The following is a 26,735-nucleotide window of genomic DNA, read 5'->3' on the forward strand; positions in this document are numbered from 1 at the left end:
TGCATGCAGACTCTGGCACAGAACTCAATAAAGGGCCACTATTACCCCTGAGGGGAAACTGATGTCTAAAGAGAGGACTTGGGATGAGGATTCAGGTGTTTTGGTTCCTGGTGCACTCTGCACCCAGGGAGCTGGCTGCAGGAGCAGGTTCCTCCCAGATCTGCTAGCTTGGGCCAGAGGAGGAGAGGACATCCATCATTCCCTGTCCTTGCTCAGGTTGGAGCCTGACCACGGACCCTCCAGAAGCTTACAGCTAAAAGCATACGTGACTGCTGGACACTTTAAGTGAGCACTCTGGGCTCTGGAAGCAGGCTATGCTTCAAGCCACAAGTGCCTCCCTGGCAGTGTTGGCCTAGGTGCTCTGGAATCTACTGCTGGCCTCGCCAAGAGCTGCCCCAGGACCCTCGACAAGCCACGTCTCAGCCTGGTGGGAGGCGGAAGCCTAGGTGAGGGCCCAGGGAGTGAGTGCACTCACTCTTGTCAGACTTCTTCTCCTTCTTGCTCTTTGGGATGCTTTGCTCTCCACCCTCAACCGGCACCGTCCCTGGATCCCCTTCTGGCTTGTCCTTGGCCCCTCGGGAGCCAGGAGGCCCCTTCTCCTTCTTCTTGCCGTCACCACTGGCTTTCTCTCTCTTTGATTTTCCCTTGGAAGTCCTGGAGGCCTTTTCTGGGCAAACAGCACCCACCCCACCTTCCCCAGCTGCCAGCTGCTTCTTCTTCTTGCTCTTGGGGGCCCTGGCAGCTGTCTGGTCCTCCGACAGCTTGCGCTTGCTGCCCTTCCTGCTGCCGTCCTTGGCGGCGTCCGCGGCCTTCTTCCTTTCCTGCTCTAGCAGCTCTGCCAGGACCTTTGCCACCGACGCCTGCACCTGGGCCTCGCTTAGGGGCCAGGGCTCACCCAGGAGGCGCTGGGCGATGCTGTTCTCCAGTGCCAGCGTGGAGGCTTGGGGGCTCCCGGCCCCCTTCTTGGGCTTCCAGGGCTTCTGAGGTGTGCTGCCCGAGGTGGCCTCTTTTCTACCTATGGAGAGAGGACTGGGGTCAGGGACCCAGGAGGGTGGGAGGACAGATTTCTTACAGTATGTGAGAGCTGGGGGTGCAGGGTGAGTATGCCTCCTCTTATAATGGCACAGATGGGAAAAGCGAGGCCCAGTGGTCACTGTGCCCCCACTGTCTGCTAAGATCACACCTTTCCACCAGCTTCACACCCTGATCTCACTTTAACTCAGAGCTTTCCTTTTTCTCCTCCCACTAAAATCTCCACTGAAGTTAGGGCTGTAGATGGAAAACGACTCCAGAATGTCAATGAAAGGGCCTGGAGGAGGGAGATGGTATTGTCTGGGCAGGAGTCCACAGCTGGGAGGCAGAATACCTGGGTTCTAGGCCTGACTTTATCATCAACTTGCTTGCGATTCTGGCCAGAACCCAGCTCCTTCCAGAGCCTCAGTTTCCCTGTTTGTAAACTAAGGGGTTAAAGGAAGAGTGAGGTTCCCCTTTCATAAGTGCTAGATATATACTAAAGCGAAGTTCATGCAGACCCTCAACCCATGCCCATTCAGAGCCCATGACCCTTCTTGGCTGGGGGTCCAGACGGCTTGGGGGAGCGCTGAGTGCAGTGTATACGTGCATGGTGGCTGACTAAGCAGGCTTACTGCCTGCCAGAGCGACTTCTGGTGCAGCCTTTGTTTAGAATTTTCCACGCCTCTGCTTGCCTTTGATAATTGTGTGCTGACTACATGTGTAAAAAAACCTTCCACAGCCCCCTCTAAAATGTCTCCTTGTCACACCCGCCTCTCACAAAGAGAACATTGGGGAAGAAAGTGAGCAATAACTATTGTGACCCAGCATGGGACAAGCCACCACTCAAAGCCCAGGGACTGGGTTCTGTTGCCACCTCTACCTTCCCAGGTGACCTGGGCAGGTCTCTACCCCACTGTGGGCCTTCTGGGCAGAAAGCTCCTATGCTCTGGGCTCTGAAAGGTGGCTCAGTGGTTTGGTCCTTGAGGTGTTCACCTTGAGGAGGAGCAGGAAGGCGCTCCATGTCATATGGGGCTTGTGACTGCTCCCTGCAGTGTGCAGTGAGCCTGGCAGTGCCCCTAGCCCCCGTGTAAGGTCTGAAGCAACTTTTGGCTCCAGAGCTGTGGTGAGCTAGGCGAGGCGGGCAGGGCAGGCCAAGCAGAGGGGGTCCCAGGACGGATGGAGGCCCAATTCAGTCCTCTGGTAATTCTCTACAAGGGCAGGAGCTGTCTGGAGAGGGAAGCTGAGGAGTTCAGCTTGCCCTGGCAACCTCTTTCCCCAAAGCCCATTTCTCTGCTTCCTGTCTGCAAACCCACCAGACACCAAGGCTGGGGACCCCTACAGCTGTCCCAGGTGTGCCCATCTGAGATACCCATCCCTTAGCTCTGGTGGAGTCAGGGAAGGCTGATGCCCCAGGTTGGTGACTTGACTACTTCAGTCTAACTTCGAAATACCATGTGGCTATTTTCTATATGTGCCACGCCTCGATATAGACCAGATGCATAAACTTCTGCCTTGTATGGTTAAGACACAGAGTCCTGAGTGGTCAGGGGCTTGTCTGAGGCTACAGAGAGAGTTAGAGCAGCCCTGGGGTCAGTCCATAGCCTGGGGTCTCCTCCAAGTGCTGGAGATTGTCCCAATTGTGATTCCCAGCCTCTGTCTAAGCTACCCTGAGTCCCTATACCCCACAGTGAGAGCCCATCTGCTGGGAAGAAAGTCAACAGGTACAGCCAGAGAAAGCCAAGGCCTACTCTATAAACCAAAAGATGCTGCTTCCTCTAAGGCAGAGGTTATCCTACCAGATACACCAGAACCCCCCAGAGCTGGAATAACCCTGACTTCCAGCTGTCCCAGACCAAGGGAGCCACTGCACTTTGAGAACACCTCCAGGTCCAATGTAGGGCCACAAGGCCTCATTGGAGAGGCCCTGGTGGCAGACAGGACTGTGTCGATGGGACTGTTGCTCGGGGAGGGCAAGAAGGGGCTCGCTGCAGTGTCCCTCCTGCAGCCCTCAACTCACCTGTTTTAGGGGACATGGTGCCTGCTGCTTGTTGGGGCTCTGCCTCCTGTTTGCCATCTGGGTCATCTTTGGTGGCAGGAGTGGAGGAAACCGAAGGGTTGGAGTCTGACCTGGTAGTGGCTTTTGAAGCCTGGGGTTTGGCTGGGGTCAGTCCTGAGAGGAGAGACTGAAGAAGCCCAGTGTGAAAGAGGCCACAACCCCAGCCCACGCAGCCCCGGAGAAATGGCCTGCTGTGAGGAAACCAGCCCAGGGACCTCTAGGATCAGGCCAGCCCTGCTGGTGCAAAGCGGTGGGCACTGAGCCCCAGCGGGAGACTTCGGCTCTCAGCATGTACCTTTTGAGCAATTTTAATTAATACTCATTTGAGACAGGCACACTTAAAAAGGAAATTTCTTATTACTAATGCAAACAAAAAAATCACCAGCACTTGCTGTGTACAGATAGTAACCTCAGAAGAAATCTGTTTTTGTCTGAGGATCACCCAGAATCAGGCCAATCCTTTCTGCAGAAACCAAGGGTTAACTATTTGTGGCTCTTTGCCGAATGGAGCTTTGGGGGAGGAGACAGCCTGGCTCTAATCTGCTGCCTGGGCTGCACCTGGAGAGCCAGCACCGCCTGGTATCTCACAGACAGGACCTTGCCCAGTGCCCCTGTAAAGAGGGAGGGCCCAGACCCCTGACCTGAGGGATCAGGGATACAGAAGCCTGGCCAGGGGCTCCAGCCCCAAGACCCGTGAGGTTGCCAGACTTCTCCTTTGCAGTTACCTGGGAAGGTGCCACCATCTCATCCTCACTGGACTCTGCTGTGGTCTCTTCCACCAAGGTTTCCCTCCCGGAGGTGGCTGGACCTACTGGAGAAGCACAGGTATTCTGTTGGGAGTCCTAGGTAGCCCCGGCCTTCAGGAGGCCCTGGGATGCCCTTGTCTCTCTGTATGTTCCTCGCCCTCGTGCCCAAGCCTTCCTATTGCTCCTGCCAAATTCAATGCCATTTCCAGCATTACAGGTAAGATGCCTGAATGCCAAAGCCTTCATTTCTAATTTCTGAGGCCCCCTTTGTATTCCCTAACACCAAAAAGCCAAGAGTGGTCAAACAGCAGTCGGGTCTGAGAAATCACTTGGACTGACTTCCTCATGGAGCTGTACAGATGGAGAAACTGAGGCCCAGCATGAGATGGCTGCGCCAAGGCTGCAGAACAAGTCGAGACAGAGCTGAGGCCAGGCCACATCTCTTCTTTTCCTGGCCCATCCTCACTTTCCCTCCTGGCCCCTCACCCAGCCCGTGGGCCAACTTGGCCGTCTGGGGCCCTTCAGCATCATCCTTGCTCCCTGAAGAGCTGTCGCTGCTGTCCTCGCTGTCTTCTGAGCTCCCGGGGGCTTGGGTTTTGGGGCGTCCCGCGGGAGTGGCTGTGGCCTGCTGGTCCCCAGGGAGCTGGGGTTTTTTGAGCTTGTTGGTCACTTTGGCCTGAACAGGGGTGCTCAGAGGACTTGTCACAGGGAGTGTTCCTGCAGCACTGTCAACCTAATTTGGTGAAAGGAGAAAGAGTGGAAGGGTTAGGGCATGTAGGATCTGGTGCTCACTGAATACCTCGGTAGGACCAGGCACTGTGCTAGGCACGTCCCACATGTGGACTCAATTGATCCTCCTGCGACTCTCTGAGATGGGTACTGTAGCTTCTTCTCACACATCAGGTCACTGAGGCCCAGGGAGGTAAACACAGGCCACAGGCAGGAAGTGCTAGCACCGGGATTCAGGGCCATGCCTGTGTCCTGCCTTCTGCACTCTGGCAGGGCAGAAAGATGAAGCAGCCTCGCCTAAGGGAGCAGAGCCGGGCGGGCCTGCTTGCCCTGGCTCCCAGGCTCACCTCACTTGAACAATGGGTCCTGGCAGGAGGAGGCTGGGCCGCACTGGCTTTCTGGGCAAGCACCTTCAGGGCAGCCTGGGTCAGTGGGAGGGAAGCTGGGCTCCTCTTTGTCACCTGTGGACAATGAGAGGCAGCCCTGAGACTCACGGGTTCTCAGAAATGCCATCTATGCTATACCCTGGTCGGATCCTGTCTGGCTGGGGTGGGGGGGTCTCCTCCCAGCTGGCCTGCACAGCCCTTCACAGGCAAGAGGAGCCAAGGGGCTGGAGTGGGGGACCAAGTAGAAGCCAAAGGGGCAATGTCACCATTTGTACAGAAAAATGGGTGCCAGGTTTCAGGTTATGAGCCATTCACAGTTCTCAAAGGGCACAAAGACAGCTCCCAGGCCAGGAGACAGAAGCAGCTCAGGCCCCACCGGTGGCCCCACTACTCAATCTGTGCCTTCATCAGGGACAAGTCTCTACCCTGGTGGTCTGCTTGGAGCCACTCCTATTCCCTACACCCACCAGCAGTCAGGGAGAGAACTCACTGCCCTTCAGATGCTGTGTGGTCTCAGCACAGCTTGGCCCCTACCTCATCCAGCTGTCCCTGCCTTCTCAGTTCTCCTCACCCCATTCACTTCCCCAGCGGGTCCTGGCACCTATGGTGTCCCTGCCTGCAGGGCGCCCCCAGCTCGAACTGTAACTGGCTGCTTCCCCTGCTTTAGTGTCACCTCCTCAGGGAGGTCTTCCCTGCCCATCCTTCTTAAAGCAGGTCACCCCATTATTCTCTCACTTATATTCAGTTTCCTACAAAGCTCCTGCTGGTTGGTGAGTGCTTCATTTATATTTTGGTTTCCTTGTTTAGTGGCTGCCTCCCTGTTGGCTTAGAAACTCCATGAGGGCAGGGACCCTTCCTGTCTTGTTCTTGCTGTGTCCCCTTTGCCTGGCACGGACAGATGCTCAGTACCATCTGCTGGCTGAATAGCTGCAGGTTTTTTGGGTATGCTGATCACAACCCAGCTACCCACCTAGCACCTGTCCTCCCAGAAGCTCTTCTTGGGCTGTGGCTCATGATGAGACCAGTGAGCAGGTGGCACAACAGTCCCTTCGAGCCGGGGATGCCAAGTTCCCTCAAGCCAACCCCAGGCCCTCAGAAAAAGGGGGTGAGGGGTGCAGCAAACTTCTCTTTCTCAGTGGGATGGGAAAACAAATGGATATGGCCCAAAGAGCAATGGATTGGGAGTCAGGGGACTAGGGTCTGGCCTTGCCCAATGCTGGTCAAGTCACAGTTCTCTGGGTGGGGGTGTACGCTCACTTTTATCGTTTGAACAACGGTCCATTAACCCTACCCTGCTCAGCATTTAGATTTAGGCAATGACCAAATAAAAATGCACTGAAAATGGGCAAGGCTGAGAAGAATGCTAAAGTCACTATCACGAACACTAAAAATGGACAACTTTTGGGCCGACCCCGTGGTGCACTTGGGAGAGTGCAGTGCTGGGAGCGCAGCGATGCTCCTGCCGCGGGTTCGGATCCTATATAGGAATGGCCGGTACGCTCACTGGCTGAGCGCGGTGCAAGCGACACCACACCAAGGGTTGCGATCCCCTTACTGGTCACGAAAAAGACAAAAAAAAAAAAAAAAAAAAGGACAAGTTTTGTTGGCGTTTCAAAACTGGAAGAAAAAACAAATCAAAAGCCCAACTACACTGGAAAAACTGGTGAGGGACTCACAGAACAGAGCTGGCTCCTCCTGGATGCCTTGTTCCCAGATTACTCTTCCTGACAAGTCAAAGGTGATTCAGGAACCCAGTGTTGGGGCTGCAGCCAGAAGGCCAGGAAAGCCTCTGGCTCTGAGAGGCCGTACCTCTGGGGGGTGGGTGGCAATAGTTGCAGTCCAACCCATCAGCATGTGTGGGTAAGTAGTGGGAGAGCGGGCACGCCCACCCCACTGGCCACAGTGAGTAGTGGGAAAGTGGGAGCCCCCACCCCGCCTGATACAGCGAACAGTGGGAGATCAAGAGCCCCCCCATTCTGCTGGCTTGCACAGCCTTCCCTCGCCCACCAGGTACCTGAGCAACTGGTCCCTCCTGTTTCTTGCCTTCTGATACCCGACTGGGCTCCTTGCAGCTGTTGGCCCCAGAACCGCTGGCTCTGGGGGCTGTCTTTGAGGGAGCAGTGGGCATGGTCACCATGTTGGTTGTAATGGCTGAAATGGAGTGGGACGGGGGGCACGTCAGGGCACAGAAGCCCCATGGCCTTCCTAGCAGTGGCAATAAACCAATTGACCAGCCCCTCCTGGGGGCCTGGAGCCATGCTCCAGGCTTACACAGGTTAGAAGCTTGTTTACTCCCCTTCCCAAGCCTCCAGGCAGGAGATGTCACCATGTTCTTTGACAAGGCTCAGGGAGATCAAATGGCCGCTGCAGCTCTTTCCTCATTCCCTCCCTCGGCGGGCCAGGCTGCTACTCCTGAGCAACGGCTGGAGCACTGGTGCTGAACCACTCTCCTTACAGTTAAAACTGCCTCTGATGACTATCAACCTGGCTACCTGCAGAGGCTCAGTTACATGGATGTTAGTTAGCACTGTTTAGAACATCTCAAAACTCAAAAAACAAAAGCTTCCACTTCCTCCAACATGGTATTAGCCAAATAAACTGTGGTATGTCTATCCTAAGGACTACTTTGTAGCCAGTAGGACTCACACTTAAATATGTAACAACAAAATAAGCCGAAGCGCACAGCCTTATAACACCAAGGTCATGGGTTCAGATCCTGTTACTGGCCAGCTGCCAAAAAGAGAGAAAACCCCCAAGGTCCCAATATATCCAGTAGGTTACTGACCATTACATACAGTGTGGTCTCACTCACTTTGAAAACACACATGTGTATCTCAGGTTTTTGCAAAGTTAGCACTTATAAAAATGTTAACAGTAATTATTCAGGGCAGTGGATTATAGGTGATATTTTTTTCTTTTGTGCTAATCTGTACTTTTTAATTATCCTACCAGTATCAGGTATTATTTCCTCATAAAAGTGTTATAATAATAATAGTAACATTAACATTTTCCTGCTATCACTGGTAGAATCAGATTCTCTGAAGTCAAAGAAACTCCAGATCTAGTCCTGTCTCCAGCTGATAGATGAAATCCCTCCCTACAATGTCTCTGCTTAGGGATTACCTAACCCCCTGTACATGCCACCAGGGACACCCCAGTCTACGTTCAGGCAGTTGTTACAGAGCTCTTCCTCCTACTGCATAGGAACCTGGTCCCTGCAGCCTCCTGCCACTGGTCTGGGTTCCTGGCTTGAAGCCAGCAAAGAGGCCCTGGCAACTATCCCTCATCAGGATGGCCAGTGCAGGGCCCAGAGACCTGGCCTCAAGCCCCTCCTGAGTACACCTGGCTATGCAGCTTGGCTAATGTCCTCTCCCTTCTGGGCCTCAATGTGGGGTAGTGCTGGCAGCCCCCCGGCTCGGCCCAGCAGGTGCCGCAGGGGAGTCAGCACCGCACAGGGGCTGCGCTCACCAGGAGTTGAGAATTGCGAAGCAGGGATCACGTCCTCATCCTCGCTCTCGGAGGAGGAGCTCCTGGCTGTGCTCTCTAAGGCCCGGGCCTTCCTTGGGGCACTTGCAGCCTGGGCTTGCGCAGGGGTAGCAGTTGGGCCAGCTGGACTACGATTAGGGTCGACAAAAATCAGAGGGGGTTTAATCACCTTGAAAAACAAAAACAAAACACACCCCCCAGTGATTAAAGGCTTGGCCGGGGGAAGAGGAAGATGGGGTAAGGGAGGGTTTTACAAGGCAAGGGGTCCAAAGAACTTGGGGGCAGCTAGGCACAGTCAGAGGCCATTCTAGCTGCCCAGGGCACTCCCAGCCCACACACCTGCCAAGACTCAGCACAGCACCTCACAGTTCACAGGAGCCGATCTGATCCTCACAGTGAACTCTGAAGGTCAGCAGTATCAACTCCACTGTACAGGTGGAAAACCACAAATCCAGAGAGGAGAAAAGAGCTGCCTAAGGCCCCCCAGCCTACTGGACTCAGAGCCAGGGCTAGAATGTCCAATGCAGCCCTCTTTCCTCTAGCTGACATCAGAGACAGCCACCTGCTCAGGCGAGGTGGGGTGCTAGGCCATGTTTCCTACAACTGCCCAGTGGTAATATTCGATTCACCTGGGTTGGTGTTTATAGTCTAGTTGTCCCCCCACCCTGGAGATTCCAATGAAGACCTCCTGAGACGTGAGCCAGGAAGCAGCTCCCCAGCTATACCAACCCTGTTTCTTCATGGTGGGTGGGTGGGGAAGAACCAAGAGATTTAGACTTAAGGGACTAATAATAACTCAATGCAGTATGTGACCCCAATTGAACACTTATTTGAACACACACCAAATATTCAAAATACCATGCATGAGAAAATTGGGGAAATGGGGAAGAGGGCAGGGTAGGTCAATTTTTTTAGGTGTGATATTATACTGTGGTTGTGCTTTTAAAAAAAAAAAAGCGTCCTTATCATTTAGAGCTGCATATTGAAATCCTGGTGGATGAGATAACAGTCTGAGACCAGTTTCAAAGTAATCCAGGGGTGCTGGGGAGCTGAGGGGAGAGTTTGCATGAAACCAGCCTGCTCATGAGATCGTAACTGCTGAGGCTGGGGAGGGTAGGTGAGGGTTCTTTATATTATTCAATCTTTGTGTACGCTTTAAATTTTCCAATAAAACAGTGAAAGAAAAAGAAAGCAGCAGCATCAGCTCCCTGGTATTCTGCAGGCCAGTCTGGTTAGGAACTATATCTCCCCTGAATATGCCCACTGCACGCAAGGGGACTACTGGTCTGCTTCCTTCCCAGAACCCCCAGCTAAGGAGAGCACGTGTAGCCACGAACCAGGGAGCTGGGTTAAGCCTACTTCCATGTCCCAAGTGTCAGATCTGGCTCGAGTTCTGTTCCCTGTCTGGCCAGCGAGGAGATGCAGGGCAGGCGGGAGAGAGAGCTGTGTGCGGTCAAGGGAGGGGCGGTCAGGTCTGGGACCTGGTCTCTGCCCGCCGCATCACCCTGCACACATCCTGAGCATGACTCAGCGGCCCTGCCCCCTAGGGCACTGCTGAGAGGTGAAGTAAAAAGTTAAGCAGAGAGGTGCTTGCCTGGGATGGAAGCTCTGCTGGGCTCAGGCCCTTCCTACCCCTGCCAAAGAGCCTCCCCCGCGGCTGCTCTGATCTGCCACTTCCAGAGCCTTCCTTCCCACATGATGAAAAAGAGAAGGATGGAAAGTGGGAGAAGGCATACAGTTGAGGGAGGGGGGATCTATATATATGTGAGAAGACAGAGGAACAGATTGTCGGGGACGAAGAGAGGCAATGAATCCACTAAGGCAAACAATAGTGTCTTGGGATGTTAAAAGCAGCTCACAGCAAAAGCCTCCTCCTAGTTCCACCTGCCCACGCACCCCACCCTGGCGCGCGCACGTGTGTGTGTGGCCATGGGAGGGAGGTGCTGCAGGGGGCCAGGCTGCAGAGGGCAGAGACAGGCACAAGGGGGACCACAGCCCAGCGCTGCACGGTTACGCCTGTAGAGTTCAAAAAGGTGGGCCACACTGCCCGAGTGTGAAGACCCACTCCAACTGCACCTCTGCAATGACTTCACTGTGTGGGTCCCTGAACATCCTGAGTCTCAGTTTCCACATGTTGAAAGGGCTATTAGTAATCCCAGCCTGGGCTCACTCGCTGGAGGGGTTCTGATGCACTTTGGTAACTGCAAGGTACAGACCATGCAGGAGTGTACTTCTGGGGTCGGTTAGAAAAAACTCGTCAGAAATGAAGCGGTGAAACCATCCCCACTCGAACATTTGGCTGTACCTCCCCGTAGGCACTGGGCAGTAAGGACCTGGGGGAATCAGAGGTTTCCCTTTCTGCCTGGGTCTGATGCCTGAAGAACCAAACCAGGGGGCTTTCTGGGCAGTGCTCACTGCCTCCAGTCAAAGCTGAGATCATCATAACTATGCCCTCATTCCAGCAAGTTTGGGACAGAGTGGGGCTGGAGGGCTGGCAGCCCCAGGCTGCTGACCCTGGCAAGGACACAGATGCAAAGGCATCACTCTGCCAGGAATCTCTCAAAACTACCTGAGGGTAGTAGGTCCTGGGCTGGCCCACCCCAGGGAGTCTCACCCGAACAGTTGATAAGGTTGAGGCTCAGAGAGGGCAAGCCGCCTTGCCCAGAGTAATCAGCAAACTGGTGCCAAAATCAGGATCAGAAGTTAGTTTTCCAGGCAGCAGACAGGAGCTCCTTCCAGGACCAATTATGCTAGGCCTTGATTTACACCCAAATTTAGTTTCTTACATGTTTTTCTCTCTGACTTAACCTGAAACTTTGAGGGGAGGGTCTTTTTTTCCTTATCTTTAATTTGGTGCCCTCCCATCGCCGCCAAACCTCCCAGGGCCCCAGCACAGACCCTAGCCTGAGGTTGCTGCTCTGCACCACAGGGCTGAGGCCCAGTGAGGGGCCTGGGAGTGGAGCCACAGGATGGGCCTCCCAGCATGGGCTCTGCCCACCACCCTGGCATTGATGCCTTTCCCCCACTGATGGGCTAATAATAAAAACAGAACGAAGCTTGTCAATAGAGAAGTGCTCAATAAGTGTGTAATAATGATAATAATCATAATTAGTGAGCTGGGGATTAAGGAGCTAAAAATCCCCCAGCAAGGCGGAGGCTGCAGCTTCCCTAGGCTATGCCCGTATTCCCTGAATCCTCCCAGAGGGAGTGCACAAACTGCTGACTTTTTTCCTTCTGTTTAAATAGGGACTCCAGAATCTTCAGGACTAACGTACCAATTAAATGGTTCAGTTTAAGCATGATGTTCATTTTAATTGTGTTAGTCCTCCCCCGCAGAGAAAGGCGAAGCAGCCCCCTCCCTCCCAGCTGTTTAGATCTCTGAGAGAGGGAGGCAGCCTCAGAAAGGCTCCGCAGAGCACCAGAGGGCAATGCCAAAGCCCCAGAGAGGGGAGTGCATGGGCAGTGCCAGGGAGTGGGGCAGACTGCCCACAGCCTGGGTTCCAACACCACGTCTGTCCACTCACTATCAGCCATGTGATGCTGGTGCAGGTCACTCAACTTCTCTCAGCCTCATTCCCCCTCCTTAAAATGGGAATAACAAAAGGACCTACCCTCACAGTGTGGCTGTAGGGACTACACAGGGTAACATAAGTGCAGGGCTTGGCACAGTGCCTGGCACAGTGCCTGGCACACAGGGAGTGACCAGTAGCGTTAGCTGTGGTTGTTGCTCATTATTTTTGCAATCTGCGCTACTGCGAAGAGAAAGGCAACGAACATCCCTTCCCCAGAGAGCACCTGACTTCAGTGATGGAGCACTGGTGTATGAGGATAAGCACGTGGTATACGATATGTAAAGGGGGATGGTGAAGGAGACCCCACTATTCTGGGGGTTGCAGGACTCGAGCATCTCTAGTTAGGCCCTGGGAGGGGAACCAGTACTGAGGGGCTTGGCAGAAGCTTCTAAGAATTTGGGACTAGAGGACAGAGGGCAGTGCTATCTGCCGGAAAGTCCTGGGTTCACACGGAAGCTTGGACCACACCAGCCAGGCTGACCTGGGCCTCTGTCAGTCAGGCAGATATGGTGGGCTGGTTCCCACCTTCAGAGGCACAGTCTGGGGAGGTGCAGCGCAGCATGTGAAGGTGTGCCACAGGGGCTGGGGAGAGCCATGCACAGAAGGGGCCCAGTCCCAAACAGGAAATGGAGCTATCCAGGGAGCCAGGGGCCCTTCCTCAGCCTCTTCTGGATCATGGGCACTTGGGGAAACTGCTTCAACTCTTAGGGTCTTGATTTCTGACCTGTCAAATGGGACAGAACTACCTGTCCTCCTGACAGTAACAGACACTCCTTATCAGACGAGCGACTATGCCAAGTGCTCTTTATGTACTTGTATCAGTACACACCCAGCCTCAGAATGGTCAAGGCCATGTGCCCAGGATCACAGAGCTGGCAGGTGGTAGAGCCAGACTTGGGTCCTATGCCGCCCGGCTCTGAGGCCTGCATGTTCCACTGTACTCTGCTGCCTGCCTCACAGGGTTACTGTCAAGATGAATGGGTCAAAATAGAGGAAAGAGCTCTGGAAACTGTGAAGTGCTGTTTAAATATGACAATGTTTTCCCTGGAAAGATCTGCCTCTCCTTACAAAAGCCCCCCAGTCCAGCTCAGAGCCTGCAGTGTCTTCTGAAAGAAGGCACGGCCTACCTGGCCCGACGGCAGCTCCTCGTCGTTGCTCTCCGAGGACTCCTCTGCATTCTTCTCTGGAGGTGCCGGGCCCGGGGTCTTACTTCTGGCAGTTTTGGAGTTACTGTCCTTCTGAGGGGTCAAGACCTGAATAAGCACATGGTGAGGAGAGGGGTGTTAGCTGAGGGGGAAACATGGTCAGCGAGCGATGACCCTCACGGGCTCTGGCTCTCCAGGGAGGCAGGATGGCCCCTTCCCGCACACGCATGGGAGACAGCTGCTGGCCCGGCATGCCCTGCAGCCACTGGAAACACATGCCTCCACCCTGCTTAAAAGGGAGGTGTGACTCAGACACAGCTAAAACCTGGGGGCTGCACTGCTGTTGGCCCAGGGTCTGAGAGAGAAGTGACAGCAGCCTGGAACAAGGTTGAAGGCATGGACCAGGGGTCCCAGCACAGCTCACATCTGGCTGTAACATGCCCAAGCTAAAAGCTGGAGCCACCTGCAAGTGTTCTGTTGGCAGCCAACCCCTCCTGCCATGTCGGGCGTGAGGTGGGGGCCTGGCTTGGTGGGCACTGCAGTCGGAGGCCAGAGGAATAGCAATGAGGTGCTGGTGGGGACGCCAACTCAGGGGAGGCCAGGAAAAGGCAGAAGGCAGCTCTGTGCTTCCCTACTGGGTGGAAGCCCCACTTTTCACTACTTAGCCCAGCCAGAAAAGTGGGATCCAGGCAGCCTGAGCCTCCAGTTTCTCAAGAGAAGATGGAAGATCCAGATTTCTACATGCCATTTCCCAATTTTTAAATGAGATGACAACGAGGCACAACTGTTGGTTGCTTCCCCAGCAGCCACACCCCTGCGTCTTTCTTGCTAACAGAACCCTGACTGGGTTCTGGTGGCCCCTGCCACATGCTTTGGGGAGGATTGCCCTCCTTCCAGCCTGTCATGGGAACCGCAGGCCCCTCATCAATGACTGGGGGTGCAGCATGTCCAGCCTGAGGTTTGGACGAGACCTGAGGGAAACTCTACTGGTGATTTCCTAGCCCTTTAGCTGCAGTCTTGCTGTGACCATGAGGCTGGGGAGCATAGAGAAAGAAGAAATCTGGGTCACCAATGATGCTGAGCTGCTGAAGGAACCACCTGACAGCAGCCTGACCCCGGGATTTTGTGTACTGCAAGGTAGTCGATCCTCTTACTGTTGGAATTCTTTTGAATTGGGCTTTCTCCTGCACCCTAGGACATCCTGATTGACCGAGGGTACCTTTCCACAAAGTCATAATTGGCAGAAGCTGATAGGGGCTGTCCCTCTAGATACGGCAAGGGCTCTCCATTTTGCCTTAGTTGCTACTACTCCCTACTGTCCCTTCAGATACTAAGGCTTAATGTCAGTTGCCAATTATCACTTCTACCAGGCCTGTGCCAATCATTTCCATCACATGCCTGACTGAGCCCTGTAAGTATAGGAGCCTGTCACCTGAACTTCAGCAGGACATAGCCAGCCCTGCTGCCTTCTGCAAGCTGGCAGAGGAAAATCATCCAGATAAAAGACAGTTTCTCACTCCCTCTTTCTGCCCACTCCCCTGGGCCCGGCCTTCACAATAAGCTAGATAAGCCTGCACTGGGAGATGCACCACCTATGTGAGACCCCTGGCCCAGGAGAGGGGTGTGACTTCCTCCACCTCCCCAGGGCCTCCTGGTACCTGCATCTCAGCCCAAGCCTCCTCATGATTCTGGGACACCTTTGGATTCCTGGCCTCCTGTGCTGTGGTGGGAGTTGTTGGCCTGGCCCTCCACGGGGCTAGTGTGCCCGCTCATGCTGTGGAGGCCCTGAGAGATACAGGAATGCCTAGGACACCTTTCACCGGGGAGGCTGTGGATGACGGCAGCTGGGAGAAGGGATACTGGAGTCAGAGCCTTCACCAGGTCTTCCTTTCTCAGCTGGCCCTGAACCCAAGTCTGACGAAAGCATGGTGGCGATGGCTCAGGGGTCTGGCAAGCCTCACCTGGGCCGGTATCACAGCTGCTGGCATCTCCTTCTCACTGTCTGAGTCCTCGCTGCTGCTCTCCGAGTCCTCCTCCTGCTTCCCCAGCTGGGCCTGGGCAGCTGCAGGCCCTGTCTTGCCAAGGGGCGCTGGGGCAGCCCCTTTCCTGGCGGACTCCTTGGCAGAGGCTGAGGTGGCTCTGACTTGGGGGGTCTTCCCAGAGGGCTTCCCCTGGAATGTAGGAAACCCAGAGGGTGGATGTGTGAGGAGACACAGGAGATTGATGGGGCAGATGCAGCTGTGCCCCCGCAGGGTCTGGGGCCTGCGGCACACAGAGGGAAGCACAGTGCTGCCTCCCTTCCCGGCCTCACCTGAGCTGGCACCTCCTCCTCACTGTCCGACTCCGCCTCACTGCTCTCCGAGTCCTCCTCTGGGCCCCTCACTGGCCCAGTCTGGGCCTGGGCTGCTGTGGCCATTGCCTTCCCCACAGCTGACACAGACGCCTGTCCCCTCACCAAGACGGCACTGTTCTGGGGGGTTCTCACTGCTGGTTTTACCTGAATTGCCAGGAGATAATGGTATTGGAGAAGGAAGTGAACAGCAGGATTCCTTTTAGTTAAACTTCCCCACACAGTATGATTGTGTGGTCACCACCACCCGTGCAGGGCCCTGTCCAAGCTGGGTCACTGCTTGGTCCTCCTCTCTGCCCTGACCCCTGACACCTCCTGTGGCTTCTGGCCCCACTTACCTTGGCTGGGGACCCCTGTTTGGCTTGAGCAGCTGCAGTGACTTTTCCAGGAGCTGACATTGTCCCTTTGGTGGAAGGCGCTCTGGTGGAAGCTGGTTTGGCTTTGGCCTGAGGGGTTTCCACTGAGGCTTTTACCTGGAAGGAGAAAAGAGAATTACAGAAGGGAGAAGGTGAGATAGAGTAGAGCAGTTAGCCAAAAGTGCTCATTCTGGAATCAGATGCCTGGGTTTGGATTTTGGCAACTCCACTTAATAGTCACGTGAACCTGAGCAAATCATTTGATCTCAATGGGCCTCAGTTTCCTTCTCTATAAAATGGAGATAATAATAAGCCTTACCTACAGGGTTATTGTGAGGGTTAAGTAGGAGATTCAGTGTTTAACATAGTACTTGACACATAATAAATGTTCAAATAAACCCATTATTACAAGCACCTTTCTTAGTGTTAGCTACATACAAAACTGCCCAGAACAAAGGTGTTTTCTAGGCTCCCTTTCAGGTAGGTAGCCATGTCATTAAATTCTTGTTAATGAAACTTGAGTGCCATAAGAGGCAGGAAACATGTCTCTTTCTCTTCCCTGCTAGCTGGAATACTGAGATAATAGCTGGAGCTCAAGCAGTCATCTCAGGCTGTGAGGCAGGAGCCAGGTACTGAGGATGGCACAACAAGACAGAAAACCACTGTTGTTTGAGGTTTTCTTCAGCTTAACCTATTCTTAACTGACATCCACAGAATCCCCAAAATGCCTCTTAGAGTCTAGCAAATACGGATCTAGAGAGATGAGAGCAACAAAGACAGAAATTCCCTGAGTGAGAACCTCAACAACAGTGTGATAGCAAGCCCTGCTAATGTGAAACAGAATGAGGAATTTGACAGGATCTCAAAGCCCCTGTCTCATTCAGAGATGTCATCGGTCAGTGTCAAAAGACACCTCTACCCCACAGTGTTCTGCATGCACATGAAACCAAGTGAAATGAATAGAACGGACTTCAAGAAGGAAAATTCCCTAAAGCGTAGACCGTGTTTGACTAAGGCTGGGGTGTCAGCACAGCACCCAAGTCATCCAGAGGGGGACCATGTCTTTCACATAGATGTAAGAAAGTGAAATAAAAGACATGAAGACTAACTTGACCTAACAAGTCTCAATACATACAAAAGGACTGAACCCGTGCAAAGTATGTTCTCCAACCACAATATGATTAAATTAGAAATCAACAACAGAAAGACACCTGGGTAATCCTAGACATCTGGAAATTAAACAACTCACTTTTAAATAACCTATGGTTCAAAGAATAAAAATAAAACAACTACCTCATGGGACAGGTGGGAGGCCCAGATGGGAAGACAAACATTTAAATGACCTGCACAATGAGACTCTGAAAGGGATTGGGTCTGAAACGTGCATCTGCAGCTGGGAGAAAAGGGGAGAGGAGCGTGCTGGGCTGGGACACTGGAAGGGGCCCCTGCATAGCTTGAAACTGCAACAGAAGAATCCTAGGACCTTGGAGCCCACAGGTTGGTAGCAAGCGGGGACTGAAAGGTCCACAGAAATGTGTGATCTGGTACAGGGAAAAAAGAAATGACTAATTCCTGAGTGGTTATTGGAAAAAAAAAAAAGAGTGGCAATTAAAAATAATCGGCAGTGGGTGGGTGTGTAGGGAGTGGGCTATCCTTGTGCCCCCAGCTCGTCCAGGCTAGAGGCCTGTCTCTTGATTCTGTTCTGCGTGAGCCTGGCCCGCTCTCGGGGTGACGGAGGAGAGCGCTTGCTGTGTGCAGGCTCCTTGCTGGGTATGGCAGGTGAGATCTCCCCCAAACCTGTGAGTGCTGATTTCCAGTTCACAGAAGAGTAAACAGAGGCTCTACTGAATTACATCACATCTTGCTAAGATGGGCAAGATTACATATTGCTAAGATGTGCAGCTCAGACTCAAACCCAGGAAGTCTGGCTCTAATCCCCCTGCCATTCGCCCCTACCACACCAGTGTGATCCCACCAGAATGGCTGCCTGTGGCAAGTTACCTGAGCCAGGCACTCTCCCATCCCCTGGCCTTTGCATAGGCTGCTTTATCTGCCTGGAACACTCTACCCCTCCACTTCACCTGGCCAACTCTTGTCAGGCCACGGTTTAGATGCCACTTCCTCCTGAAAAGCCCTTAGATGTTGTCACCTGTCATGCTCTGCTAGCCCAGGTGCACACCCCTGCTTTCAACCCTGTCACTCCTTGCTGGAATAACCTGTGTACATGGCCATGCCCCAACTAGGTGGGAGCTCCCTGAGGGCCAGGGCTGCAGTAGCCCCAGACCAGGACAGCACCTGGCAGAGTGGGAACTGAACAGAGCCCGTGGAAAGCACAGAGCATCTCAGTGGGAACTCAAAAGGCCAGGAAGGAGACCCTGCAGCTCTGATGGGCACAGGAGATGCGGAGTGGCAAGTGGGGAATGAGGCAGGGGTGAGACTGCTCCTGAGGCTCTGCACACCTGGGAGCCAGAGCTGCCCAGATGAGTCTGTCCTCAGCCCTGGCCCAGGCCCAAGTGTGGGCAGGATAGGCTGGCTTCTCCCCTAGGCCTCACCTGTGCTGGAGTCGTGGCCGCTGCCTCATCATCTGATTCCTCCTCACTGCTCTCTGAGTCTTCGTGTGCTTCAGTTTTGACCTTGATAACTGCAGGCCCTGTCTTCCCAGGGACTACTGGAGTGGTCCCTTGCTTTGAGGGCCCCTTGGTGGGCACCGAGGCAGCTTTTGCCTGGAGACCTTTCCCCAGAGACTTCACCTGAAATGACAGGTGGAAGAGAGGGGTCTCATAGAAACCCAGAGGATCACGGTGGGGCCAGCCCTGAGGTCAGCCAAGCAAAGGCAGGCCCCACCTGTCCTGCTGTTGCCACAGGAGCGGTCTCCTCCTCACTCTCTGACTCCTCGCTGCTTGAAGAATCCTCCTGTGGCCTCTGAGAAGTCGCTACGCCCACTTTCCAGGGGGCTGGGGTGCCCATTTGCACTAGGGTGACTTTGGCAGATGTGGGGATAATGGGGGGACCTTTCCTGTGGGAGGCCTTGGTCTGAGGAGTTTTCAGAGCTGGTTTTGCCTGAGGGGACACCAAAGACAGAGGCTGGAGAAGGCTTCTGTATTCAGAGCCCCCATCTTGTTCTGGGGTGGAGACTGAGGAGCCGCACAGCTTCCTGTAGGGCTGACTGGAGGGCTGACCGAGTCATGCTGTGTTTTGGCCTCCTCCCCCAGGCCTCACCTGAGCTGGAGTCCTGGCTACTGGCGCCTCCTCCTCACTGTCTGATGACTCCTTGCTGCTCTCTGAGTCTTCCTTGGACCTCTCAGCCTTGACCTGGGTGTCCACAGGCCTTGCCTTCTGAGGGGACACTGCAGTAGCCCCTTTTCTCAGTGGCGCCTTGGCAGGACCTGAGGCAGGTCTGACCTGGAGGATTTTCCCTGAGGGCTTTGCCTGGAGCAAGACACAGAGGAGCAGGACAGGAAGGGCAAATAGTGGATGTATGCAGAGACAACAGACCAAGCAGCAAATCGAGTCCCAGTGTGAAAGACAGCAGGGGGCTGGGGCCATGCAGGGCTGCTGGCACTGATAGGGAACAGCCTTATAGTAAGGGGCCTCACCTGGGCCGGGGTCCCAGCTGTGGGTACCTCGCCCTCGCTGTCCGACTCCTCGTCCTCCTCACTGCTGCTCTCTGAGCTCTCCTCCGGCTTGCCTGCCTGGGTCAAGGGGGCTGTGGGCCCTGCCTTCCCGGGGGACATGGGGCTGGCACCTTTCCCTGAGGATCCCACACCCACAGCAGAGGCAGGTCTGACCTGGGTTTTTTTCCCCAAGTGCTTCACCTAGGAGCGACAAAAGGACAGGGTCAGTGGAGGGAGCCCAGAAGGAAACTGTGTGTGAAGACACAGGCAGTGAGGAGAGCAAGTGCAGCTGCCCAGGGCTCTAGGCATGGGGGAGTACAAGTCCACAGGAGGCCTTCCTAGGCAGGACGTCCTCCAGTCTCACCTGAACAGGGCTCACGGGTAGGTTCGTGGGCACTGATGTCTCCTCCTCGCTGTCTGAGTCCTCGCTGCTGCTCTCTGAGGCCTCTTCCCGCTTCCCCACCTGAGCCTGGGCAGCTGTAGGCCCTGTCCTGTCAGGCGGTGCTGGGGCAGCCCCTTTCCTGGGGGACTCCTTGGCAGGGGTTGAGGCAGCTCTGACCTGGGGGGTCTTCCTCGAGGGCTTTGCCTAGAGTGGGAAAAAGAATGAGGGGAGGAAGCCCAGAGGTTGGACATGTTCAGGGACACAGGAGAGCTCCCGGTAGGGTGAATGACACCACCGGTTAGGAGGGGTGAGTTGCGGGGGTCTGAGGCATGCCTCGAGTCTCCCATCCTGGTCCTCACCTGAAGCGGCGGGACAGCTGTTGGCGTCTCCTCCTCACTGTCAGACTCCTCACTGCTGCTCTCTGAGGCCTCCTCTGGCCTCCCTGCCTTGGCCTGGGAGGCTAGGGGTCCTGTCTTCCCAGGTGGTGCTGGGGTAGCTCCTTTCCCAGGGGTCCCCTTGGCAGAGGCCAAAGCAACTCTGACCTGGAGAATTTTCTCAGAGGCCTTTACCAAGTAAAAGAAAAAGGGCAGTTTGTTCTCCTTCTGAAAACCCTCTGGTGACACTTTCAGTAGATAAAGCCCTGAGGCCTTAATGGGGCTCATAAGAGTCCCCTGCCTCTCTCCCCATTCCCCACCTTGAATGCCGTCCAGCAAAGCTGGCCTCCTTCTGGCTCCAAAAAAACTGATCAGCTTCACACTCTCACTCCTGAGGCCCTCCAGCCCCCTGCTTCACTTCACCGGGCTACCACCTCCTCAGCCTCTGGGTCTGACAGAAACCACTTCCTCATGGCAGTTCTCCCTGACACCCCTGGACTGCCTCCTCAGCTGCCCCAGCACACAGGGTAGTTACAGCTTGTCCCCTTCTGAGTTCCCATCAGTGGAGAGCTCTGTGGGCACAGGCACAGGCCTGTTACCCTCACTCTTCCTCCTCCCTGCTCTGATCCCAATAGCTTTCCAGCCCCGACGGCTTGCCCTTGGGATGCACCCAGAGCCTTGGGGACTGCAGACCTGGCTACTCCCTGGGGAAAGGGTCTGAGCAAATGGAGGAAGGTAACCAGATTCGCTTTGGCTAACATGGTGTTTGCTTGCTTAGGGTCTGATTTGGCCTGAGAAGCCAGAGGACCAGGCAATTAAAACTTATTACATCCCATCACAGGAGTACTAGCTAGGATGAGGACAGCAGCCCATTTACTGACAGGGAAACTGAGACAAAGTGGAGTGATCAACGACAGAGGGGAGTGTAGGATCCCCTCTGAGGAGGAGCCATTCCCTCAGCGTAGGCCACATGGGTCATTCCCACAGGTGGCTGAAGCACACTAGCACAGCTCTCCTTGCTCTTCAGTGGGCACACTGCTCTCCTCCCTCTCCCAGACCCCAGGGTGAATCTTCTCTGGCAGAGGTGTTCAATACACAGCAACTCCACCAGCATCTGGGGGCCATGGCAGAGCCCCCAGGCTGCTGGGGGACCAGCAGAGCCCCTGAGGGGCAGCCTCTCCCAGGCTCACCTGGCTGGATGTCCCTGCAGGGGCCTCCTCCTCACTTTCAGACTCCTCCTCGCTGCTCTCCGACTCCTCTTCTGGCTTCTTGGCCTTCCCGGCTGGGGCCAGGGCACTTCCTCTGCCCTGGGGTGTCACATTCCCCACCTTCCCAGGGGTCGGGGCTGCCTTTTTTGCTGGCATCTCCTTGGTAGAGGCTGGCAAGGCTTTCACCTGTGCTGGTTTTACTGATGGTTTCACCTGGAATAAGAGGATGGATGTAGTCAATAAACAGAACCATTTCCCCTTAGGTGTATAAGGCATTTCACAGTTTATAAAGCCTTTTCCTAGTGTCATTTGATTTTCAAATAACTCCCTGAGACAGATAGAATCTTTACACCCATTTTCCAGAAAAGTGCAAGAGGCTTGGAGAGGCTAAATCACTCAAGATCGATACGAAGGGCCAGAGGCCCACCTGAAACCCACGGCTGTGTGGTCTGGGGCAGAACTCTCAGCCACTGGGCTCGGCTCCCGCCCAGCACACACGAGTTCAGCCCGAGGTGGGCAGCCTCTCTCAGTCAGAGCTCACCCTCCTCTGCCCCTTCAGATAAAGGATCTGATCATGGTGGCCATCCTGAGGGCCAGGAGTCCAGGGTCTGAATGCCAGTCCTGTCACTGGCTTGCTGAAATACCTTGGGCACATTCCTTTCTTCTGTGAGCTCTTTCTCAGACTTCCAACATTCTGACTTTTCTAAAGTAGTCAGTGCCCACCTCTCCCTCCATGATCTGTTGGCCCTCACCTGACCCTGGGTTTCTGGGGCATCTGTGTCAACCCCAAACTCCTCACTGCTGCTGAACCTCTGTGCCAGCCTCTGGTCCACTGAGGCTGTGTATTTAGGGGCTGGTTTCTCAAGGGCAGGAGTGGTCCCCTTTCCTTTGGCAAGACCTGGGGTGATAGGAGCCAGGGGTGTCCTCATGGCTGGCTGTATCCAGGGCCCAAAGATGAGGATAGAAGGTGGGTTGTGGCCCACGACCAGGCCTGGGTAGATGGGGGTGATGGCCTAACCTTCACAGGGTTACCGGGTGAGGCAGGACAGCAAGGTGAAAAGGACCCTGGGCACCAGATTAATCCATCCCTGACTCCTGCTGCTTCTCCCTCTAAAACATCTTTCCAACTTGACACCTTGGTTCCAGCCACCAGTATCTTCTGCCAGTACTACTCCAACAGCCCCAAACGGTCTCAGTGCTTTTATCCTGCACCGTCCTCCAACCCAGGCTGTGGCCAGCAATCTTTGTGAAACATTAATCAGGCCATTTTATCTCTGTGCTCGAAACCCTGCAGTGGCTTCTCACAGCCCCTAGAATAAAGCCCAAACTCCTTATGGTGGTCCTCAAGGTCAGGCAGTGGATCTGGCCCGGCCCACCTGTGACCTCATCTTATATCACTTTGCCCCTCATTCACAAAATTACAGATTAATGTGCTTTAAAAGCACCAAGTTTTCTTTGCCTCTGTCTCTGCACACGCTGTCCCTTTGCCTGTGCCTGTCCATCAGTGTCAGGGCACTGCATAGCTACTCAAGGCACTTGACATTTTCCCTTCACAGCAACCATCACCATTGCAGTTAAACATCAGAGGGACCCTCTCTTTGCCCATGGCAGCAGGCACTCCAGTCCATCTTGCTCACCACTGTATTCCTAAGGCCTGGCACTCAGTAGGTACACAACAAGGAATGACCTGTGGGGAACCTCTCCCAAGTCAAAGTTCAGAGAAGAGACAAGGGTGCAGAAAGAGTCCTGCCCAACTCTGGCCAAGTGCCTAGGACTGGGTTTACCAGTGAGGACCCTCTCAGTAGCCTTAGCCCTGACCACGCCACATGAAAGCCACATCTTGCCCCCAACCCGGCTTTTGCTCCTGCCTCTCTTCCTGTTCCCACTCCCTTCCCAGCGAAGCCCACTGTTCCAGGTCCCCCTCTCCCAGGAAGCCTTGCTGTGCCTCACAGGCAGGATGGTGCCTCTCCCGTGTCCTGGATCCTTCTCACACTGTGAGCAGGGCTCCTCTCCTCACCCCTCCCAGCTACAGCCTTTCCGATTCCTAGTCACCCTGACACAGGTACTCAACAGAGCTAGGCCCACTGGTGTCTGAAGTCCCAGCCAGGCTCCTGGGAGAGTTAGAAGCTTGAAGAGGGCAACTTCTGAGGATGGTTGGCAATTACCTCCAAGTCTGTCTCATCGCTTGAGCTGGAGGTGTCCTCGCTGGAGCTGTCGGCCTGGCCTGCTGATGCTATCCCTGAGGGATTGACAGAGGGGATTGAGGGACACCCTTTCCAGACTTGCCTTCCTTCCCCAGTACCCCAAACCCTGCCTGCTGCTAATCACAGCCAAGTACCAAGCACTCACTCCTCACATGCATGGAGATATAGACCCATCCTCTCTTGAAACTCCCCCACCCAAGGTTATCATAATCCTCATTTTCCTGCACACCTCTGAGATGCTGGTAAGGGCTAGAAGAGAACCCAGCTAATATGCACTGCAGCTGACAGCTTACAAAATTGCCACCCACCATCCTATCCACTGAGGCAAGCAGGGCAAATGCCTATTCCACATTAAGAAACATAGGCAAACCCAAGCCTTTCTGTTTAGTCTCTAAGCCGCCACAGTGGTCCCTGTAACCCACCAGAGTAATAAACCAGAAAATGCTCCAGTCACTACCCAGGTTGCTCAGACTCCCTGTGAAAAGCCTGAGGTGGCGTCCTGGCAGCGGAACCCCCCTCGGCTAGGGGAGGGGAAAATGACCTGAGGTGCAGGACCCTTGCTGTCATGGAGACAAACCTTTGACTTGCAGAATGTCCCAGAGCCTGACAAAGCAGGGCTTTGGCCTGCTGCACCAGCCTAAACTCTGGGGCTTGGCTCCTAGAGGAACGGGCTTCTCACCACGCTTGGCAGCAGCTCCAAGGGCTGGGACCCCGCCCTCCTTCTCAGTTTCTGAGACCAAGACGGTATTTGCCGAGGGCTCTGCTGACTTTCTGAGTGACTTCCCAGAGAGGAGGTGGGCCACCACCTCCTTGGAGGCAGCGTGTGGCATGGAGTTCCCCATCTTGCCGGCTTTCTCGGTATTTGCCTACAGAGAATGAGTAACAGACACATCTAGCATGGCATGGCTAGTGAAAAGCATAGGCCGCTAGCACCAGAACCACTTCCTAAGTCTCTGTTTCCTCATATTTAAAGTGGGTCTAAAAAAAAAAGGTACCTCCCCTCTCCCCTTACAGAGGTGTCGTGAGAACTGAATTATAGTTCTTGGGACATAGCAGTTACTTCCTAAGTGGAAAGCAGCAGTTTGTTGTGGATATTATCATTATTCATAATTACTTTTACACAATTGTTGCTAATGCTGCTGGCAATTTCAGGGGCATAATCCTTTACATGTATACCAGTGCTTTATGGATTATCAGAAAATAATAATTCTTTTTTTTTTTAATTCATTGTCTACAAGAATGATATTCTACTTTCTAAGCAGTGTCCGGTTTAGAAAATGCTTCTGGAGTTTTCAGAACTGCAGGTGTCTCATTCAGTATGGCATCTCCACTGCCTAGCACAGTGCCTGGAATGTAACACGGATCAGTAAAGGTCTATTGCATCAACAGGTGAATGCAGCGATGAAGGAGGAAAGAAACTGCCTATCCCACGTGCATATGTGCCTGGTGGCCCATGCAGTAGTCATCAACCCCATCTTACAGAAAAGGAAACTAAGGCCCAGAGAGGTGAAGGGACTAACTAAAATCCCACAGCTAGTGACAGAGGAAGAGATTTGAGGCTAGGCAATTACTCAAAACCCAACCCTTCTCTGATGTAAGGGACTGTCCCCTACAGGGCACTTCAACTCCCATATGCAATATCTTAGAAGGTGGTCCCACTCACCTTGTCTTTTTCTTTCACGCCTGATGGCAAACCCATCCCTGTGACAGAGGAGTTCATAGACACTAGTCTTGGGGCTGTAAGACACAAACACCGGCTGGATGAGCCAGATGAGCTTTTCTCATCTAAGAATGGTTTCACCTCACCCAGCAATTCAGCTGTCTTAGTGATGGCATGTGAATCTGAGGCTGAGCCCAGACCTGTGGGAATGAGCTCTGTGATGCCTTAGCCACGTCCACCAACAGCAAGAGAAGAGAATGTTAACATAAAGGCTATGCGTCTGCATCTCTGATGGATTTGCAACGCCCCTGTGGCATGAGACACTGAGGACTCCAGACGGCAAAGGATTAGCTCACATTCCTGCCGTCCACCACCATGAAGGCACCACACAACTCCGGTGGGTACCATTCACACAGGCTACCACACTGTAGCCCCGAAAGTTGCTCAGGAAGAAGGGGCAGTGGTCAGGCAGCCAGCCCCAGGTTCAGACAGCGCTGCTCAAAATGGTTTCTTAGAGGAGAGGTGGCTGAACCATGAGGCCTGGGCCCAGTCGGATGCTGAGATTTATAGATTCTTAGTGCTTTTTGTCTCCTTAGATCTCAGACAGGGAAAGATTTCTAAGGCATGTTGTTAACAAGAATGTTACTGAGATGAATGGCATGATCTAATTCTTTTCCTGACACTTAACTCTATCTCTCTCTTTCTGTAATTACAGAAAATTTTAAACACATTCATAAGTAAAGAGGAAGTATATTGAATTACTCAGCTCCAACCATTACCAACTTGTGGCCAATCATATTTCATCTACTGTCTTATCTACCCTTTCCCACCATACATTAGTTTAGAGAAAATATCCTATCATATTGCCCACAAATACTTCAGCATGTTTCTCTCAATGAGGACTCTTAAAAAGTATAATTACAATTCCATTATCATAGCTTAAAAAATTGATTAATATCAAGTAGGCAGTCACAATGCAATTTGACCATTTTTGTTTTAAATAGTATGTAGTTCTGCATATATGCATGTATGCATGGATACCTTTGTGTCTGTAGATGCAAAGGAAAAAGTTTTAAAGGCTACTCACCAGGAGATGCATTTATGGAGTGAAGGGGGAACAGAGTAGAACAGGAAACCTGCCATTTTTCTTTTAAGTGCTTTTGTACAGGTCAAAACAAACTTGTTTTGTATTTGTAATTTAAGAAGATTAAGTGAGATACAAAATATACATGCAGTATGACCGCAATCATTTTTAAAAGCATTTTCAAGAAAAATAAATAGAAGAATAATTTGCCAAATTGTAGGTGGCAAGAATATGAGTAATTTTTTCCTGCCTTTTTTTCAAAGTAATTTTCAAACATTCTGATGAATAGTCCATAATAAATCCTATATTTCTTTTTTTTTTTTTTTTTTTTTTGTCTTTTGTCTTTTTCCGTGTCTGGCAACGGATCGC

General features: G+C 53.4%; 1 protein-coding gene across 1 annotated transcript in view; it reads right to left on the reverse strand.

Moving 5' to 3' along the window:
* TCOF1 (Treacher Collins-Franceschetti syndrome 1) overlaps positions 1 to 26,735 on the reverse strand; it is a 37,058-nt gene that overhangs the window by 3,351 nt on the left and 6,972 nt on the right. The window contains exons 4-24 of the mRNA XM_008565896.1: positions 25,286 to 25,359; positions 24,302 to 24,488; positions 23,584 to 23,657; positions 21,401 to 21,631; positions 20,196 to 20,399; positions 19,819 to 20,040; positions 19,437 to 19,655; positions 19,060 to 19,269; positions 18,685 to 18,900; positions 18,393 to 18,590; positions 15,823 to 15,957; positions 15,446 to 15,631; positions 15,096 to 15,305; positions 13,117 to 13,242; positions 8,400 to 8,586; positions 6,946 to 7,082; positions 4,893 to 5,006; positions 4,303 to 4,549; positions 3,796 to 3,878; positions 3,032 to 3,197; positions 476 to 1,015 (exon numbers count right to left, since the gene is read on the reverse strand). Of these exons, the coding sequence (XP_008564118.1) occupies positions 476 to 1,015; positions 3,032 to 3,197; positions 3,796 to 3,878; positions 4,303 to 4,549; positions 4,893 to 5,006; positions 6,946 to 7,082; positions 8,400 to 8,586; positions 13,117 to 13,242; positions 15,096 to 15,305; positions 15,446 to 15,631; positions 15,823 to 15,957; positions 18,393 to 18,590; positions 18,685 to 18,900; positions 19,060 to 19,269; positions 19,437 to 19,655; positions 19,819 to 20,040; positions 20,196 to 20,399; positions 21,401 to 21,631; positions 23,584 to 23,657; positions 24,302 to 24,488; positions 25,286 to 25,359 (3,966 nt within the window). The remainder of the gene's footprint in view (positions 1 to 475; positions 1,016 to 3,031; positions 3,198 to 3,795; positions 3,879 to 4,302; positions 4,550 to 4,892; positions 5,007 to 6,945; positions 7,083 to 8,399; positions 8,587 to 13,116; positions 13,243 to 15,095; positions 15,306 to 15,445; positions 15,632 to 15,822; positions 15,958 to 18,392; positions 18,591 to 18,684; positions 18,901 to 19,059; positions 19,270 to 19,436; positions 19,656 to 19,818; positions 20,041 to 20,195; positions 20,400 to 21,400; positions 21,632 to 23,583; positions 23,658 to 24,301; positions 24,489 to 25,285; positions 25,360 to 26,735) is intronic.

The sequence above is a fragment of the Galeopterus variegatus genome, unplaced genomic scaffold, assembly GCF_000696425.1.
Source record: "Galeopterus variegatus unplaced genomic scaffold, G_variegatus-3.0.2 Scaffold212, whole genome shotgun sequence".
In the NCBI taxonomy this organism is placed as follows: domain Eukaryota; kingdom Metazoa; phylum Chordata; class Mammalia; order Dermoptera; family Cynocephalidae; genus Galeopterus; species Galeopterus variegatus.